This window comes from Pseudophryne corroboree, chromosome 1 (assembly GCF_028390025.1).
Source record: "Pseudophryne corroboree isolate aPseCor3 chromosome 1, aPseCor3.hap2, whole genome shotgun sequence".
NCBI classification, from domain to species: domain Eukaryota; kingdom Metazoa; phylum Chordata; class Amphibia; order Anura; family Myobatrachidae; genus Pseudophryne; species Pseudophryne corroboree.
In genome coordinates this window covers 1121223057-1121241469 of record NC_086444.1, presented here as the reverse complement: position 1 = coordinate 1121241469, position 18413 = coordinate 1121223057, and the positions used below count along the sequence as shown (strand labels likewise).

Here is an 18413-nt window from a genome sequence, read left to right as displayed (position 1 = left end):
GGATGTGTAATACAATTCAGCTTGCACATTCTGTGGCAGGCCTGCCACAGCCAAAATATGTAAATGCCCATTCCACAAGGAAGGTGGGCTCATCTTGGGCGGCTGCCCGAGGGGTCTCGGCTTTACAACTTTGCCGAGCGGTTATTTAGTCAGGGGCAAACACGTTTGTAAAATCCTACAAATTTGATACCCTGGCTAAGGAGGACCTGGAGTTCTCTCATTCGGTGCTGCAGAGTCATCCGCACTCTCCCGCCCGTTTGGGAGCTTTGGTATAATCCCCATGGTCCTTTCAGGAACCCCAGCATCCACTAGGACGATAGAGAAAATAAGAATTTACTTACCGATAATTCTATTTCTCGGAGTCCGTAGTGGATGCTGGGCGCCCATCCCAAGTGCGGATTATCTGCAATACTTGTACATAGTTACAAAAATCGGGTTATTATTGTTGTGAGCCATCTTTTCAGAGGCTCCGCTGTTATCATACTGTTAACTGGGTTTAGATCACAAGTTGTACGGTGTGATTGGTGTGGCTGGTATGAGTCTTACCCGGGATTCAAAATTCCTCCCTTATTGTGTACGCTCGTCCGGGCACAGTACCTAACTGGCTTGGAGGAGGGTCATAGGGGGAGGAGCCAGTGCACACCACCTGATCGGAAAGCTTTACTTTTGTGCCCTGTCTCCTGCGGAGCCGCTATTCCCCATGGTCCTTTCAGGAACCCCAGCATCCACTACGGACTCCGAGAAATAGAATTATCGGTAAGTAAATTCTTATTTTTTCTGTGTAAAATGGCAGGGGTAAAATACATCCATATAGCCCAGGAGCTATATGTGATGTATTCTTTTTAGCCACCTAAGGTATATACTGTAATATTGCGTCTCAGGGCGCTCCCCCCCCAGCGCCCTGCACCCTCAGTGACCGGAGTGTGAAGTGTGCTGAGAGCAATGGCGCACAGCTGCGGTGCTGTGCGCTACCTTAGTCTGAAGACAGGATCGTCTTCTGCCGCCGATTTCACCGGACCTCTTCGTCTCTTCTGGCTCTGTAAGGGGGACGGCGGCGCGGCTCCGGTGACCCATCCAGGCTGAACCTGTGATCGTCCCTCTGGAGCTAATGTCCAGTAGCCTAAGAAACCCGATCCACTCTGCACTCAGGTGAGTCCGTTTCTTCTCCCCTTAGTCCCACGATGCAGTGAGCCTGTTGCCAGCAGGACTCACTGAAAATAAAAAATCCTAAACTAAACTTTTATTCTAAGCAGCTCAGGAGAGCCACCTAGATTGCACCCTTCTCGGCCGGGCACAAAAATCTAACTGAGGCTTGGAGGAGGGTCATAGGGGGAGGAGCCAGTGCACACCACCTGATCCTTAAGCTTTTATTTTGTGCCCTGTCTCCTGCGGAGCCGCTATTCCCCATGGTCCTTACGGAGTCCCAGCATCCACTAGGCTGTCAGAGAAAGTATATTTTAGACCGGAAAATCGGCGGCAGAAGACATCAGTCTTCACCAAGGTAGCGCACAGCACTGCAGCTGTGCGCCATTGCTCCTCATACACACTTCACACTCCGGTCACTGAGGGTGCAGGGCGCTGAGGGGGGGCGCCCTGAGCAGCAATAAAAACACCTTGGCTGGCAAATATATCACAATATATAGCTCCAGAGGCTATATATGTGATAAATACCCCTGCCAGAATCCATAAAAAAGCGGGAGAAAAGTCCGCGAAAAAGGGGCGGAGCTATCTCCCTCAGCACACTGGCTCCATTTTCTCTTCACAGTGCAGCTGGAAGACAGCTCCCCAGGCTCTCCCCTGTAGTTTTCAGGCTCAAAGGGTTAAAAAGAGAGGGGGGGCACAAAATTTAGACGCAATATTGTTTATACAAACAGCTATTGGGGGAAAAATCACTCAGTTATAGTGTTAATCCCTGCATTATATAGCGCTCTGGTGTGTGCTGGCATACTCTCTCTCTGTCTCCCCAAAGGACTTTGTGGGGTCCTGTTCTCAGTCAGAGCATTCCCTGTGTGTGTGCTGTGTGTCGGTACGGCTGTGTCGACATGTGGGATGAGGAAGGTTACGTGGAGGTGGAGCAGAGGCCGATAAATGGGATGTCGCCCCCTGTGGGGCCGACACCAGAGTGGATGGATAGGTGGAAGGTATTAACCGACAATGTCAACTCCTTACATAGAAGGCTGGATGACGTAAAACAGCGGTGGGACAGCCAGCTTCTCAGCCCGCGCCTGCCCAAGCGTCTCAAAGGCCATCAGGGGCTCAAAAAAGCGCCAGTTACCTCAGATGGCAGACACAGATGTCGACACGGAGTCTGACTCCAGTGTCGACGAGGTTGAGACATATACACAATCCACTAGGAACATCCATTACATGATCTCGGCAATGAAAAATGTGTTACGCATTTCTGACATGAACCCAAGTACCACATAAAAGGGGTTTTATTTTTGGGGAGAAAAAGCAGCCAGTGTTTTGTTCCCCCATCAGATGAATGAATGAAGTGTGTAAAGTAGCGTGGTTCCCCCGATAAGAAACTGGTAATTTCTAAAAAGTTACTGATGGCGTACCCTTTCCCGCCAGAGGATAGGTCACGTTGGGAGATATCCCTTAGGGTGGATAAGGCGCTCACACGTTTGTCAAAAAAGGTGGCACTGCCGTCTTAGGATACGGCCACCTTGAAGGAGCCTTCTGATAAAAAGCAGGAGGCTATCCTGAAGTCTGTATATGCACACTCAGGTTATATACTGAGACCTCAGCATAAATAGTGCTGCTGCAGCGTGGTCTGATACCCAGTCAGATAATATTAAAACTCTAAGACAGGGATAATAGTTTGCTAACATAGAGCATATTAAAGACGTCGTCTTAGATATAAAGGATGCACAGAGGGATATTTGCCGGCTGGCATCCAGAATTAATGCAATGTCCATTCTGCCAGGAGGGTATTAGAAACCCGGCAGTGGACAGGTGATGCTGCCTATAAAAGGCACATGGAGATTCTGCCTTATAAGGGTGAGGAATTGTTTGGGGATGGTCTCTGGGACCTCGTATCCACAGCAACAGCTGGGAAGAAAAATTTTTTACCTCAGGTTCCCTCACAGCCTAAGAAAGCACTGTATTTTCAGGTACAGTCCTTTCGGCTTCAGAAAAGCAAGCGGGTCAAAGGCGCTTCCTTTCTGCACAGAGACAAGGGAAGAAGGAAAAAGCTGCACCAGCAGCCAGTTCCCAGGATCAAAAATCTTCCCCCGCTTCCTCTGAGTCCACCGCATGACGTTGGGGCTCCACAGGTGGAGACAGGTGCGGTAGGGGCGCGTCTCGGGAACTTCAGGGACCAGTGGGCTTGCCCACAGGTGGATCCCTAGGTTCTGCAAATAGTATCACAGGGATACAGGCTGGAGTTCGAGGCGACTCCCCCTCGCTGTTACCTCACATCAGCCTTGCCTGCTGCCCTCGGAGAAAGGTAGTACTGGCGGCAATTCACAAGCTGTACTTCCAGCAGGTGAAATCAAGGTACCCCTCCCTCAACAAGGCCGGGGTTACTATTCCAAAATGTTGTGGTACCGAAACCAGACGGTTCGGTGAGACCCATTCTAAAATTGAATGCCTTGAACACTTATATACGAAGGTTCAAGTTCAAAATGGAATCGCTCAGGGCGTTTATTGCAAGCCTGGAGAATTTCATGGTATCACTGGACATCAAGGATGCTTACCTGCATGTCCCTATTTACCCTCTTCACCAGGAGTACCTCAAAATTGTGGTACAGGATTGTCATTACCAATTCCAGACGTTGCCGTTGGTCATCCCCGGCACAGAGGTATTATTTACCAAGGTAATGGCCGAAGTAATTATCCCGTACTTGGACGATCTCCTTATAAAGGCGAGATCCAGGGAGCAGTTGTTCGGCGGAGTAGCACTATCTCGGGAAGTGCTACAACAGCACGGCTGGATTCTGAATATTCCAAAGTCGCAGCTGGTTCCTACGACGCGTCTACTGTTCCTGGGTATGGTTCTGGACACAGAACAGGATAAAAAGGGTTTCTCCCGGAGGAGAAGTCCAAGGAGTTGTCGTCTCTAGACAGAGACCTCCTAATACGTATACAGGTGTCGGTGCATCAATGCACGCGAGCCCTGGGAAGGATGGTAGGTTCTTACGAAGAAATTCCATTCGCCAGGTCCCATGCAAGGATTTTCCAGTGGGATCTGTTGGACAAGTGGTCCGGGTCGCATCTTCAGATGCATCGGCAGATAACCCTGTCTCCAAGGGCCAGTGTGTCGCTGTTGTGGTGGCTGCAGAGTGCTCATCTTCTAGGGGGCCCTTAGATTCGGCATACAGGACTGGGTCCTGGTGACCACGGATGCCAGCCTTCAAGGCTGGGGGGCAGTCACACAGGGAAGAAACTTCCAAGGCTATGGAAAAGTCAGGAGACTTCCCTACACATAAATATTCTGGAACTAAGGGCCATTTACAATGCCCTAAGTCAGGCTAGACCCCTGCTTCAACACCGGCCGGTGCTGATCCAGTCAGACAACATCACGGCGGTCGCTCATGTAAACCGACAGGGCGGCACAAGAAGCAGGATGGCGATGGCAGAAGCCACAAGGATTCTCCGATGGGCGGAAAATCATGTGTTAGCACTGTCAGCAGTGTTCATTCCCGGAGTGGACAACTGAGAAGCAGACTTTCTCAGAAGACACGACCTCCACCCGGGAGAGTGGGGACTTCATCCAGAAGTTTTCCAAATGATTGTACACCGTTGGGAAAGGTCACAGGTGGACATGATGGCGTCCCGCCTCAACAAAAAGCTACAAAGATATTGCGCCAGGTCAAGGGACCCTCAGGCGATAGCTGTGGACGCTCTGGTAACACCGTGGGTGTACCAGTCGGTGTATGTGTTCCCTTCTCTGCCTCTATTACCCAGGGTAATGAGAATAATAAGAAGGAGAGGAGTAAGAACTATACTCATTGGCCCTCATTCCGAGTTGTTCGCTCGCAAGCGGATTTTAGCAGATTTGCTCATGCTAAGCCGCCGCCTACTGGGAGTGAATCTTAGCATCTTAAAATTGCGAACGATGTATTCGCAATATAGCGATTACACACCTCGTAGCAGTTTCTGAGTAGCTTCAGACTTACTCGGCATCTGCGATAAGTTCAGTGCTTGTCGTTCCTGGTTTGACGTCACAAACACACCCAGCGTTCGCCCAGACACTCCTCCGTTTTTCCGGCCACTCCTGCGTTTTTTCCGGAAACGGTAGCTTTTTTTCCCACACGCCCATAAAACGGCCTGTTTCCGCCCAGTAACACCCATTTCCTGTCAATCACATTACGATCGCCAGAACGATGAAAAAGCCGTGAGTAAAATTCCTAACTGCATAGCAAATTTACTTGGCGCAGTCGCAGTGCGAACATTGCGCATGCGCATTAAGCGGAAAATCGCTGCGATGCGAAGATTTTTACAGAGCGAACAACTCGGAATGACGGCCATTGTTCCGGGTTGGCCAAGAAGAGCTTGGTAACCAGAACTCCAAGAAATGATCTCAGAGGACCCATGGCCTCTGCCGCTCAGACAGGACCTGCTGCAGCAGGGGGCCTGTCTGTTCCAAGACGTACCGCGGCTGCTTTTGACGGCATGGCGGTTGAACGCCGGATCCTGAAGGAAAAAGGCATTCCGGAGGAAGTTATCCCTACGCTATTTAAAGCTAGGAAAGAAGTGAACGCAAACCATTATCACCGCATATGATGGAAATATGTTGCGTGCTGTGAGGCCAGGAAGGCCCCAAAGGAGAAATTTCAGCTAGGTCGATTTCTGCACTTCCTACAGTCAGAGGTGACTATGGGCCTAAAATTGGGTTCCATGAAGGTCCAGATTTCGGCTCTATCGATTTTCTTCCAAAATAGTACTGGCTCACTGCCTGAAGTTCGGACTTTTGTTAAGGGAGTGCTGCATAGTCAGCCCCCGTTTGTGCCTCCAGTGGCACCGTGGGATCTCAACGTAGTGTTGGATTTCCTGAAGTCGCATTGAGTTGAGCCACTTAAATCCGTGGAGCTACAATACCTCACGTGGAAAGTGGTTATGCTGTGGGCCTTGGCGTCGGCCAGGCGTGTATCAGAATTGGCGGTTTTGTCATGCAAAAGCCCTTATCTGTATTTTATATGGATAAGGCGGAATTGAGGACTCGTTCCCAATTCCTTCCTAAGGTGGTATCAGTTTTTCATGTGAACCAACCTATTGTGGTGCCTGCGGCTATTTGGGACTTGGAGGATTCCAAGTTTTCTGGACGTAGTCAGGGCCCTGAAAAATATATGTTTCCAGGACGGCTGGAGTCAGAAAGACTGACACGCTATTTATCCTGTATGCACCCAACAAGCTGGGTGCTCCTGCTTCTAAGCAGACTATTGCTCGATGGATCTGTAGCACGATTCAACTTGCACATTCTGCGGCTGGACTGCCGCACCCTAAATCTGTAAAAGCCCATTCCACGAGGAAAGTGGGCTCTTCTTGGGCGGCTGCCCGAGGGGTCTCGGCTTTACAAATTTGCCGAGCTGTTACTTGGTCGGGGTCAAACACTCTTGCAAGAGTCTACAAGTTTGATACCCTGGCTGAGGAGGACCTAGAGTTTGCTCATTCGGTGCTGCAGAGTCATCCGCACTCTCCCACCCGTTTGGGAGCTTTGGTATAATCCCCGTGGTCCTTACGGAGTCCCCAGCATCCACTTAGGACGTTAGAGAAAATAAGATTTTACTCACCGGTAAATCTATTTCTCGTAGTCCGTAGTGGATGCTGGGCGCCCATCCCAAGTGCGGATTGTCTGCAATACTTGTATATAGTTATTGCCTAACTAAAGGGTTATTGTTGAGCCATCTGTTGAGAGGCTCAGTTGTTATCATACTGTTAACTGGGTATTGTATCACGAGTTATACGGTGTGATTGGTGTGGCTGGTATGAGTCTTACCCGGGATTCAAAATCCTTCCTATTTGTGTCAGCTCTTCCGGGCACAGTATCCTAACTGAGGTCTGGAGGAGGGTCTTAGTGGGAGGAGCCAGTGCACACCAGGTAGTCCTAAAGCTTTCTTTAGTTGTGCCCAGTCTCCTGCGGAGCCGCTAATCCCCATGGTCCTTACGGAGTCCCCAGCATCCACTACGGACTACGAGAAATAGATTTACCGGTGAGTAAAATCTTATGTTTTCTGAATGGCTATAAAACATTACGATACGTTGAGTCGATATGATGCAGTATATAGTGATATTTTCTGGTAGATAGTTTATGCTCAACATGAATAGCATAAAACAATTCTTAGTAAATATACTCCTTGATCTTTTAGGAGAAATGTATCAAGCATAAGAGAGAGATAAAGTTGCCAGGAGCAACCAAATAGGCGTCTGTCATCTCAAATAATGTGCTACATAAATGACAGTTAGAAGCTGATGGTTTCCTTTGGGCAACGGCTCAACTTTATCACTCTCCAAAGATTGATGCTTCTCCTGAGTGTTTGGAGAAACTAGTAGAATTTGTCATCCCTGTATGATACTCAGGAAATCACCCCTTCCCTCAATTTTGCCAAGAAACATGCAACATATTTTTTTAAGGCGTAGTATAGTTACAGATAATCAAATTGTCTCTGTTTGTTCCTCAGATAAGTAAAAAAGACTGCTAAGAAAAAAAATGGCGTCTTCTTCACAAGCTCGGTGGGAAATACCAAGTAAGTATAACGGGTTGCAAAAAAACAAAAAACTAAAGTGTATAATAGAGTGATGTGATTACAGTGTACCCAGGGCTGGTATTACTTTTTCTATGTGTAGATCTTAGTTTTGGTTACACCAAACAGGAACACATATTAATAGCGACAAATCTGTGAATATCTAACATACAGTTTAATAATATGGGGACTTTGTTCATATTATATCAAAACACTTAAGCCTGCAGTTCGGGGGATACTCAATCTCCACAGGTTTAGTTATGTTTACTTAAATACCACTTTATAATGTGTAATTGTGTGTAAGAGGGGCACATTCTTTAAACAAGTTGTCATTTTTGTTCTTGGTAAGAATTGTGGCACCAAGCCTTGCACTATGGGGATCATTCCGATCGCACGCTGCAGTTGTTCGCAGCGCAGCAATTGGGTCGGAACTGCGCATGCTAGACAGCCGAAGGCCGTCATTACCTAGCGATCGCCTCTGCCTGATTGACAGGCAGAGGCGTTCGCTGGGCGGGAGGGGGCGGCACGGCGGCATTTAGCCGCCGATTTTGGGGCGCAGTCTGGCCAACGCAGGCGTGGCATTACCGTGTGTGGGGCGGGCCGCAGCGGCTGCGTAACGTCACACGCAGCCACTGCAACCCGGAGCAGCGACGAGTAACTCCCGGCCGGCCGCAGGAGCAGCGCTGGCCGGGAGTCACTCTTCAAGTACAAAAGCATCGCCGCTGTGCGATGCTTATGTACTTGTGCGGGGGAAGGGGGGGGGGGGTCAGACTGACATGCGGATATCTGGGAAGATGATCGTACCTGTGATAAATTTAGCACAGCTATGATCAACTCGGACTGACCCCCTATGCCAATATATAGTGACTGAGATGGGACTCTAAAAGCTGAATGGCTAAAGAGACTTAGAGGATATTTTATTATACAGTGCTGCCAGACAAACCGGGTGTCTCTTCAATAGCTTCCCGATGCCATAGTTTCAAAATTGTGGTGGTTTCTCTGTCTCTCCAAAAACTATCTTAGCGGCTGATTCAATTAGCCACAACCTGGCTCGCCTCTTGATTAAAGTGTGCATATTGGGCTATATACAAAATTGTGCCATTTCAGGGTGAGAATGGATTGTAATTGGGTCTAGTTGATTTGCCTTTGCTGTACATTGCCGGTCTTGCGGCTATTTGAACCGACCCCTTAAAGTCAGATAAACCAAAACATTGCAGCTCGGATCACCGCATTCATGTTCAGTGTGCACCAACTTCAGATCATGCATTATTTCCCTCGGTTTCCTGGACAAATAAGTTTGCAGAGAGATTAAAGGGACATTAAAGGGCAAGTTGTTTATTCTATATAGGGGTTACATCCTACTTAGAGAAATCTGACAGTTTGTAAATCTCTCATTGATAGAAATAATTATGTAATCTGCAGACTCCATCACTCCAGCACAAATAACATCATTACTAAGGAGGTTAGAGATAGGAGGAGAAGAAGTGATGATAAATGACAATGGATCACTGAGTCTTCTAGGTATGTAGAGAACAGTGACATATCACAGTCACAGAAGTGTATTAATCTATCACACATCAACAATATGCTGACACGGGGTGCTGTAAGTGTGCTGTACATTTTCATCAAGGGGTGTGAAAATATATTGGTAACCTGGAGGTAATTGTTTCATATGTTTTCACCAGTGTCAGAGCACCTTGCTGTATCCTGTGTTCTTCTTCTGCTCTACAGGGATGTACCAGGTTTTTTAGATGGGTATGGGACTTAGGGTCGACAGTGTCTAGGTCGACAGACATTAGGTCGACAGTGACTAGGTCAACACCAGAAATAGGTCGACACGGTCATTGGGTCGACATCAACACGGCCGACATGGAAAAAGGTCAACGTGAGTTTTTCTACATTTTTTTGGTATCGATATCTTCGTAAAATGACTCGGGAACCCCAATTAATGCACAGTGTCCCCTCATATGCCTTGCCATGCTTCGGGCAAGGTGCCTCACTCCGCTACTACTGCACTCGGCACAGGTTACCGTTCCCAATCATAGTCCACGTGGATCGCAAAGTATGAAAAAGTTCAAAAAATTAAATAAATTTTTAAAAATCCATGTCGACCTAATGGCTGTGTTGACCTACTTCTGGTGTTGACCTAGTCACTGTCGACCAATAGATGTCAACCTAATGGGTGTCGACCTAAGTGCTGTCAACCTAGAGTCCGTATACCTTTTAGAGAATAGCAGGCCTCCAAACCATCCCAATTTTGAAGGGACAGTTAAGACCGATGGGCACTGTCCCACCCATGGGCCACAGTGTCCAATAGGGTAGAGAGGTATGGAGGCCTCTCTCTAACCTGCTGCTTTGCCTAGATGCATTATACTTTAAATCAAAGCTAGACAAGGAAGACATTTTCACTGGCTTGATTTACAAACTCTTCAAGAACGGGTCAGCCACCCAGTTTGACACTCTTGGCAAAATTAGAGAGTTGGGTATAACATAAATAATGGAAAAATGGGAGTTCTTTTCAAAACAGTACTGAAAAGTGCCTACACTCATCAGCATTTTCAATTTATTTTTGTATATATTATTTGAGACTAAACTCGCAAAATCCATCATTACAGGTTGAGTATCCCTTATCCAAAATGCTTGGGACCAGAGGTATTTTGGATATCGGATTTTTCCGTATTTTGGAATAATTACATACCATAATGAGATATCATGGTGATGGGACCTAAATCTAAGCACAGAATGCATTTATGTTACATATACACCTTATACACACAGCCGGAAGGTAATTTTAGCCAATATTTTTTGTGACTTTGTGCAGTGAACAAAGTGTATCTACATTCACATAATTAATTTATATTTCATATACACCTTACACACACACCCTGAAGGTCATTTAATACAATATTTTTAATGACTTTGTGTATTAAACAAAGTTTGTGTACATTGAGCCATCAAAAAACAAAGGTTTCACTATCTCACTCTCACTCAAAAAAGTCCGTATTTCGGAATATTCCGTATTTCGGAATATTTGGATATGGGATACTCAACCTGTAATAGGTGGTTGGTTGAGTACAGAGTTGTGGAAAAGAGTCTAATTGTTTTAGCAAAAGCGTCACCACAGTGTGCTGTAAAAGAATGCTATATAAGGGCAGTTGGCACAAATGTAAAATAAACTAATTTTTACATGATTTCATCTATAACGTATGCTAATGATGTCAAATGAAGCTTGATGAAATGCTAGCAGAAAGTTAAAGTAATATCCTATATTAACACGACTACAAAGTTTCCAATTTGGCAATTTAAACATTTTGGCCATGTGCATCTGATTGACCCAGACCTTGTCTCAATACCTCTAGACCACATCTCAAAACATTAAGGCCCTACTGCCAGAGAAAGGGGGTGTTTTTGATGACATTAGCACTTATTCTTACTCCACGCAGTACAACCATGGGTTCCTTATGCTGGAAATAGCTTCCTTGTGCCATTACAGGAAAATTTGGATGGGTTTCTCTGTCTCTCCAAGTTCCACCTTAGGGGTCAATTCAATTAGCCATAAGCTGTCTTGCCCAGTGAGTAATGTGCACATACAGTAAAAGACTGTGTGCAAATATCTGCCATTTCTGAGCAAGTCATGATGGAGAAAAGTTGATGTGCTACTGCTGGCATTTAAATGGCACATTACGGGCATGTGGCTAATTGAATCAACCCCTTCAAGTCAGCAGAGCTAAAACAAACAACTAACTGCATTCATGTTAATGTGCACCAACATCAGCTCATGCTATTACCTTCATTCTTTTACTATCGCTTCCTTTACAAATTAGTTTGCAGACATATTGAAGGGACCTTAAATGGATATTTGGACCCTTGCACTGCCAGGCCCCATCGGGGTTTTATGACTTCCTATACACATATAGGGAAAGTTGACTGTAGTTCTCTCATTAAGAGAAATAATAATATCATCTGCAGGCTCCATCACTCCAGCGCAGTCACTAATAACCACGCCTCCACCAAGGCCATCAGGAGTAGAAGAACAAGAGGAGTTAAATGGAGACATTGGACCAACAAATGTTCTGGGTATGTGACAGTCCTAAGAGAACAATGACACTCACACAAGTGTATCAATATGTCACACTGAGATTTACTCCAACAGTGAGCTGACACGGGTTGCTTAGTGTACAGTTTCATCAAGGTATCTGAAAATAAATTGGTGCCCTGGGGGTAGTTTCATATTTTGTTTTTAAGATACATTTAATCAGTGTCAGAGCACCTTGACTGTTCCTCTCCTACCCTGTAGGAAGGGAATATATTGTAGCAGGTCCTTTTAGATAAGTACAGTTTTCCCAAGCATTTCCATTTTGACGGGACCGGCTGCTTTTCAGGCAATGTCCCCACCTGAATGGTAGGGAGGGGGTGTTTGGGAGTTCTCTGTTTTACCTGCTGCTCTGCATAGCAGCAGTGAATGGATGTAGCGCACATGTGCATCATTCAAACATTTGACAGACAGAGACTGGGGCAGACCAGTAACTCCGGAAACACTGGACATGAAGCGAATGGGTGCACGCTGCAAGGTCACACCCATGTGTCACAAGATCACGCCCCCTTTCTGTGAAGGCATGTAAACACATTCCCAATCCCTACATAGTAGTATTTTTTTTAATCAATTAAATGGTAGGAGAGAGAGAGAGAGAGAGGGCAAAAAATAAATAAGGAATAGAAATGGGAGGGTAACTTTATAGGTGCCCCCTTTGATAGTATCCAAAGAGCCTTAAAACAAATCAGAAGGACAACTTCGACAGTCTAATATCATAGTCATGCGTGAAGCAGCTAACGTTTCCACACAGTAGAGCTCTAGATTCCTCCATAGAGACAAGCCACTGAATGTAGAATATTCATAATATATGACATGATGGTTCTCTCTCTTTCTTCCAGAATTTGGCAGGGTAACACAGATTTGTTTAGTTAATACTGGAAATCGAATTTTAAGAATACTTTGGCATTGTTTTAGATTTTCTAAAAGGTTCAGTCTAAAGGTCAGATTATATGTCACAGTTGAACAAACCATTATCACACTGCAGGGAGCATTTACATCTGTTTGGTGCTTTCTTCAATTATTGGTTCATTTAGATTTTTGTAGAATTTTTCTACACTGGTGAAGAAGCACCCCCATCATCCACCCAACCCAACACACACATTGGGGTAAATCTACTAAGGTGGGAGTTTTTTTTAGAACTGGTGATATTACCCATAGCAACCAATCAGATTCTATATATTATGTTCTAGAAGCAGCTACATAAATGTTAAGTAGAATCTGACTGGTTGCTAAGAGCAACATCACCAGTTCTAAAAAAAACTTGCCACTTTAGTAAATTTACCCTTTGTGTCTGATTCTGATTTGGAAGTAAAGCAAAAAACAAAACAAAAAACAATTAACTCTATACCTGGGCAAAACTCTGTTGGACTGCAGGTGGGGCAGAGAGAGTTAAGGGCCCTACACATTTAACGATCCGCCGCCGAGCTGCCCGACAGCGGATACGGCCAACGGGCGACCCGGCGGCGGGGGGGGGGGGGGGGGGGGGGCGGGCAGTGACGGGGGGAGTGAAGTTTCTTCACTCCCCCATCACACGGCTCCATAGAAGTGCAGGCAAATATGGACGAGATCATCCATATTGGCCTGCATGCACAGCCGACGGGGCACCAGCGATGAACGAGCGCGGGTTTGCGCATCGTTCATCGCTTGTGCCTCCACACTGAAAGCTATAAATGGTATCTCGTTCATATCTTTGACTTTTATCGCCCAGTGTGTAGGGCCTATTAGATTTGGGTGGGGTGTGTCTTAACTGAAATCTAACTTTCAGTGTAAAAATAAAACTGTCTAACATTTGTGGGCTACATGCAAAAGCAGCCAGTATCTACCTTAAACAGAAAAAATTTGAATGTATTTGCTCCCCTTGCATTGCAACATGTTTGTTCCAGATACAAAGTCACGTGCTTTTTTGCTTTAATCAAGCACATTCTTCCAGCTGGAGTCACTACCTATCAGCATATGAGTACTCAATCTACAAAGGGTAAAGCATATGAAGGAGACATCTCTTGTTTCATTAGCTGGTTTTACTAACTCTTTAAGAACGGGTCAGTCTACCAGTTTGGAAAATGAGAGAAGCGGGCATAACATAAATCATGCAAAATTGGGATTTCATTTCAGACTGTACGAGAAAGGTCCCTACATTCTTAAGCACTTTCAAATTATTTTTGTATGTACATTATTATTTGAGACAAAACTCATGAAATTCATCATTCAAAACTGGTTGATTGAGTGCAGGATTGTGAAGTCCAACATGTGTAGCAAAAGGTATGTAGTCATTCTGTTGACAGGCACAATATTACCAATCCATGACGTAAGTGTTAAGGGCCCTACACACTGGCAGATAAAATGCAGGATATGAACGTTCTCATTTATTAATGAACGAGAACTCGTTCATATCGTGTAGTGTGTAGGCACCAACGATTAACAATGTGTGGCCCAGCACTCGTTAATCGTTGGTGCCCCGTCGCTTATGCATGCAGGCCAATATGGACGAGATTGTCCATATTAGCATGCAGTGCTATGGAGCCGGGTGATGGGGGGAGTCACCTCCCCCCTTCCACCGGGTCGGCCGTATCCGCTGTCGGGCAGCTCGGCGGATCGGTACGTGTGTAGGGCCCATTAGGGTTGGCTTTAGCGTAAGTGATAGGTTTAGGCTGCAGGTAGTGCTACTATCCCATCTGTTAAGGAGGGTACACACGGAGAGATCCGTGTTTAAAATCTAAGCAAGCTGACTTGATTGCTTAGACTTTAAGCACGGATCTGTTGTGTGTACCCCCCTCAGCGATAGCAATGCGTGGCCCCGTGCATCGCTATCGCTGGTGCTAGATTGAGCCTGCATGCAGGCTCAATCTAGCGGGTCGCTCACTGCAGTGCTGTGTGAAGTGAGCGCCCCCCTTCCTCCCTCGCTCAGCACACAACACGCTGTGCTGAGCTGGGGGAGAGATGTGTGCTGAGCGGTCTGTGGTGGTCATTCCGAGTTGTTCGCTCACTAGCAGTTTTTAGCAGCGGTGCAAACGCTATGCCGCCGCCCACTGGGAGTGTATTTTAGCTTAGCAGAAGTGCGAACGAAAGGATCGCAGAGCGGCGGCAAAGTTTTTTTGTGCAGTTTTAGAGTAGCTCAAAACCTACTCAGCGCTTGCGATGACTCTAGACTGTTCAGTTCCTGTTTTGATGTCACAAACATGCCCTGCGTTTGGCCAGCCACGCCTGCATTTTTCCTGGCACGCCTGCGTTTTTTTGAACACTCCCTGAAAACGGTCAGTTGACACCCAGAAACGCCCACTTCCTGTCAATCACTCTGCGGCCAGCAGTGCAACTGAAAAGCTTCGCTAGACCTTGTGGGAAACTACATCGTTCGTTGTAATAGTAAGTCGCGTGTGCGCATTGCGCCACATACACATGCGCAGAAGTGCTGTTTTTTAGCATGATCGCTGCACAGTGAACGAATGCAGCTAGCGATCAACTCAGAATGACCACCTGTGTTAAGATCGCTCAGCACACATCTCTCCCGTCAGTACTGGCCTTTACTGCTCATTACAGATGCTGAAATATCCTGCCAGCTGCTCTTCTTGTTTATAACCAACCAGGACAGGACAACTAACATGTTAACAGACTTGCCTTGCAGAAATGTACAGTGTGGAATGGTTAAGTCAAACACAGGGGCGAGGTCAGGGATGTCACAGCAACTCAAATTACAGCATTATCAGGCTTTTGATTTGTGAACCCAGTAACACATTGTCCTACCCTGTGGGGCAAGTATGCGGATACGCTCGGGTACGGAGTACCCTTAAGAATTTAGCAGCGGGTACGCAGTACCACCTGCTACACACTTTGCCATTACCACAATTATAATGTGCCACAAAGCCATGGTGCTTGGCAGCATGACGGCTCCTCCCACTTTGTCAGGGTTACTGGGAGTGCGACAGTGGCTGTATTTTCCTGTTATAATTGAGGCATTACTATATATGTTATTAAATTGGGGGCATTACTATATATTTCTATTATACTGGAGGTATCACTATATATTTCTATTATACTGGATTCATTACTATATATTTTAGCCTTGCCTCCAGAATCCCCCCAAAAAAGGGGGCTGTTGTGTGGCCACGCCGCTAGTGTCATGTAGCCACTCCCAATAGCAGCATGTGGCCACGCCCCCTCACAACACATGACCACGCCCATTTTTTGGCACTCAGTACCACTAAGAAAATATTTCTACTTGCACCACTGGTCCTACCTATGTAAGGAAATTGCACCTGTCTCCAGTGGAGTGAAGTTAAAATATTACATTTTTAATTATTGGGTATAGTGGTCCCAATTCTCAGCTAGTCAATCAATCTGCAGGACAGGGGTGAAACACTTCTGGTAATTAGGAGGAATGTGCAAAGATGAGGCAGTCAAATACTGGCATGGATATGCACATTTGCTGTCATATTGCAGGTAGGTAAGTGATTTTTATTTTTCCAGGCATCTTCCATTAGGTAGATAGCAGGTTCCTCATAAATACTTTAATGACTAGCCCAAACCTTACTGATAACTTACGTTATTTGATGTGGTGTACTAAATGAAGCATGATGTAACTTACGTTATTTGATGTGGTGTACTAAATGAAGCATGATGCCATAAAAAGGCACAGTTCATTTCACTGTCTTTATAGAATAGTTGTCAAGCTGTTTTTAATTCTGCAATAACAAATGCGTACTTTATTTCAGGTACCCGGGTGGATATTGAGAATGAATGTGAGTAGCTTTGTCTTCTGCTATAATACATGTGTTTTTATTATATAAATGACTACTACCTTACAGGGGTGTATCTAGGGGTCCGAGCGCCCCTGGCAAAGTAAGGGACTGGCGCCCCCACAGAGAGAGCACTGCAGACCAGTGGCGGCTGCAGTACAGACGGAATTTGAAATAAGGAGCCACAGAAACTGTCCCCCAATTGCTGGAAAACATTGCTGGCAAGGACTCACTGTTAGGGTGAAGCCAATGAGAACTGGCCAGTAGCAGCATAAGGAGACAGGAAACCGAGCACACAGGAGTATAACAGGAGAGGCCCTGCCTCCCCTGACTACTCTTACTGCACTTCACTGAATCAGCCCACCCCCCAACCTCCGCTGACAACAGATTTCTATAGGCTAGCTAACCTGCCTGCCCTAGACTAGGTGTCATGGTTGGTGTCCAGCCCGCCCCAGACTATCTGATCGGGGCTTGTTCTCCAGGGCAATATTTTCCTCTGGTGTACCACGCTTCCCCTCCATATTAAAAATGAACATAATGATATGTGCATAAGGCATGGCGCTGGTCTCTCGTATCTACCTCTAGCCTTTGCCTTTTTTCTTTTACCCAAATTGCATACTTTTTCCTGCATTTTGTGTTTTAATTCAATAAGTGTAGCAAGTACTTGGGTTTAGTATCTTCACTGACCCCTCTATACCCCACACTACATCACTGACCCCTCTATACCCCACACTACATCACTGACCCCTCTATACCCCACACTACATCACTGACCCCTCTATACCCTACACTAAATCACTGACCCCTCTATACCCTACGCTGCATCACTGACCCCTCTATACCCTATGCTGCATCTCTGACCTCTCTATACCCTACACTACATCACTGACCCCTCTACACCTTACGCTACATCACTGACCCCTCTACACCCTACGCTACATCACTGACCCCTCTACACCCTACGCTACATCACAGACCCCTCTACACCCTACGCTACATCACTGACCTCTCTACACCCTACACTACCTCACTGACCGCTCTATACCCTACACTACATCACTGACCCCTCTACACCCTACGCTACATCACTGACCTCTCTACACCCTACACTACCTCACTGACCGCTCTATACCCTACACTACATCACTGACCCCTCTATACCCTACATTAAATCTCCTGTATGCCCGCCGGCTGTCCCCCCGCGGCTCGCCCCCCTCGCCTCCTCTGCGTCCCATCTTAAATTCGACTTGAAAAAGTCAAATTAAGATGGGGATTGAATAGGGGTTGTCGGATCCATTCCGACAAATACATGTCAGAATGGATCTGACTTTAATTGAATATACCCCTCTATTATAAACACTGCCCTGCCCCCCTCCTGGAAACTCTCACAAATACACATTACCTTTATACTCCCAAATCTAGCACACACACATATCCCCCTCCACTGTCAACTCTGTCACACCAATCACCCCTTCCTCCCCTCCAAACCGACAGCTCCCTCATACACATGCCCCTCTTCACATACTGACAATTCTCTCACCCCATCCCCCCTTCCCACCCACACTAACAGCACACATACACAAATCCCCCCTTCCTCCCCTGCCGACCAAAAATTCCCTCACACACATCCATCGGCCACCCCTCCATACACATCTCTCTCCCCCCTTACAACCCACACTAACAGCACAAATACACAAATCCCCCCTTCCTCCCCTGCCGACCAACAATTCCCTCACACACATCCATCGGCCACCCCCCCATACACATCTCTCTCCCCCCTTACAACCCACACTAACAGCACAAATACACAAATCCCCTCTCCCACAGTCCATACAGATAGCTGCCACAAACTTCTTGGAATATGGGCTCACCATTGTGTCTCACAGGAGGATGTCCATCAGC

The 18413-nt window shown here is 46.4% G+C and overlaps 1 protein-coding gene across 5 annotated transcripts in view; it reads left to right on the top strand.

The window, feature by feature from the left end:
- Positions 1-18413, top strand: part of LOC134927848 (uncharacterized) — a 173675-nt gene that overhangs the window by 102931 nt on the left and 52331 nt on the right. For 3 of the 5 annotated variants that reach the window (XM_063922921.1, XM_063922930.1, XM_063922912.1), the window contains exons 2-5: positions 7626-7691; positions 9111-9209; positions 11658-11765; positions 16488-16514. In XM_063922921.1, the coding sequence (XP_063778991.1) occupies positions 7655-7691; positions 9111-9209; positions 11658-11765; positions 16488-16514 (271 nt within the window). In that variant the 5' untranslated portion in view covers positions 7626-7654. Of the gene's footprint in view, positions 1-7625; positions 7692-9089; positions 9210-11657; positions 11766-16487; positions 16515-18413 lie in introns of those variants that run through there. The other 2 variants (XM_063922938.1, XM_063922945.1) reach the window with 2 other exon arrangements.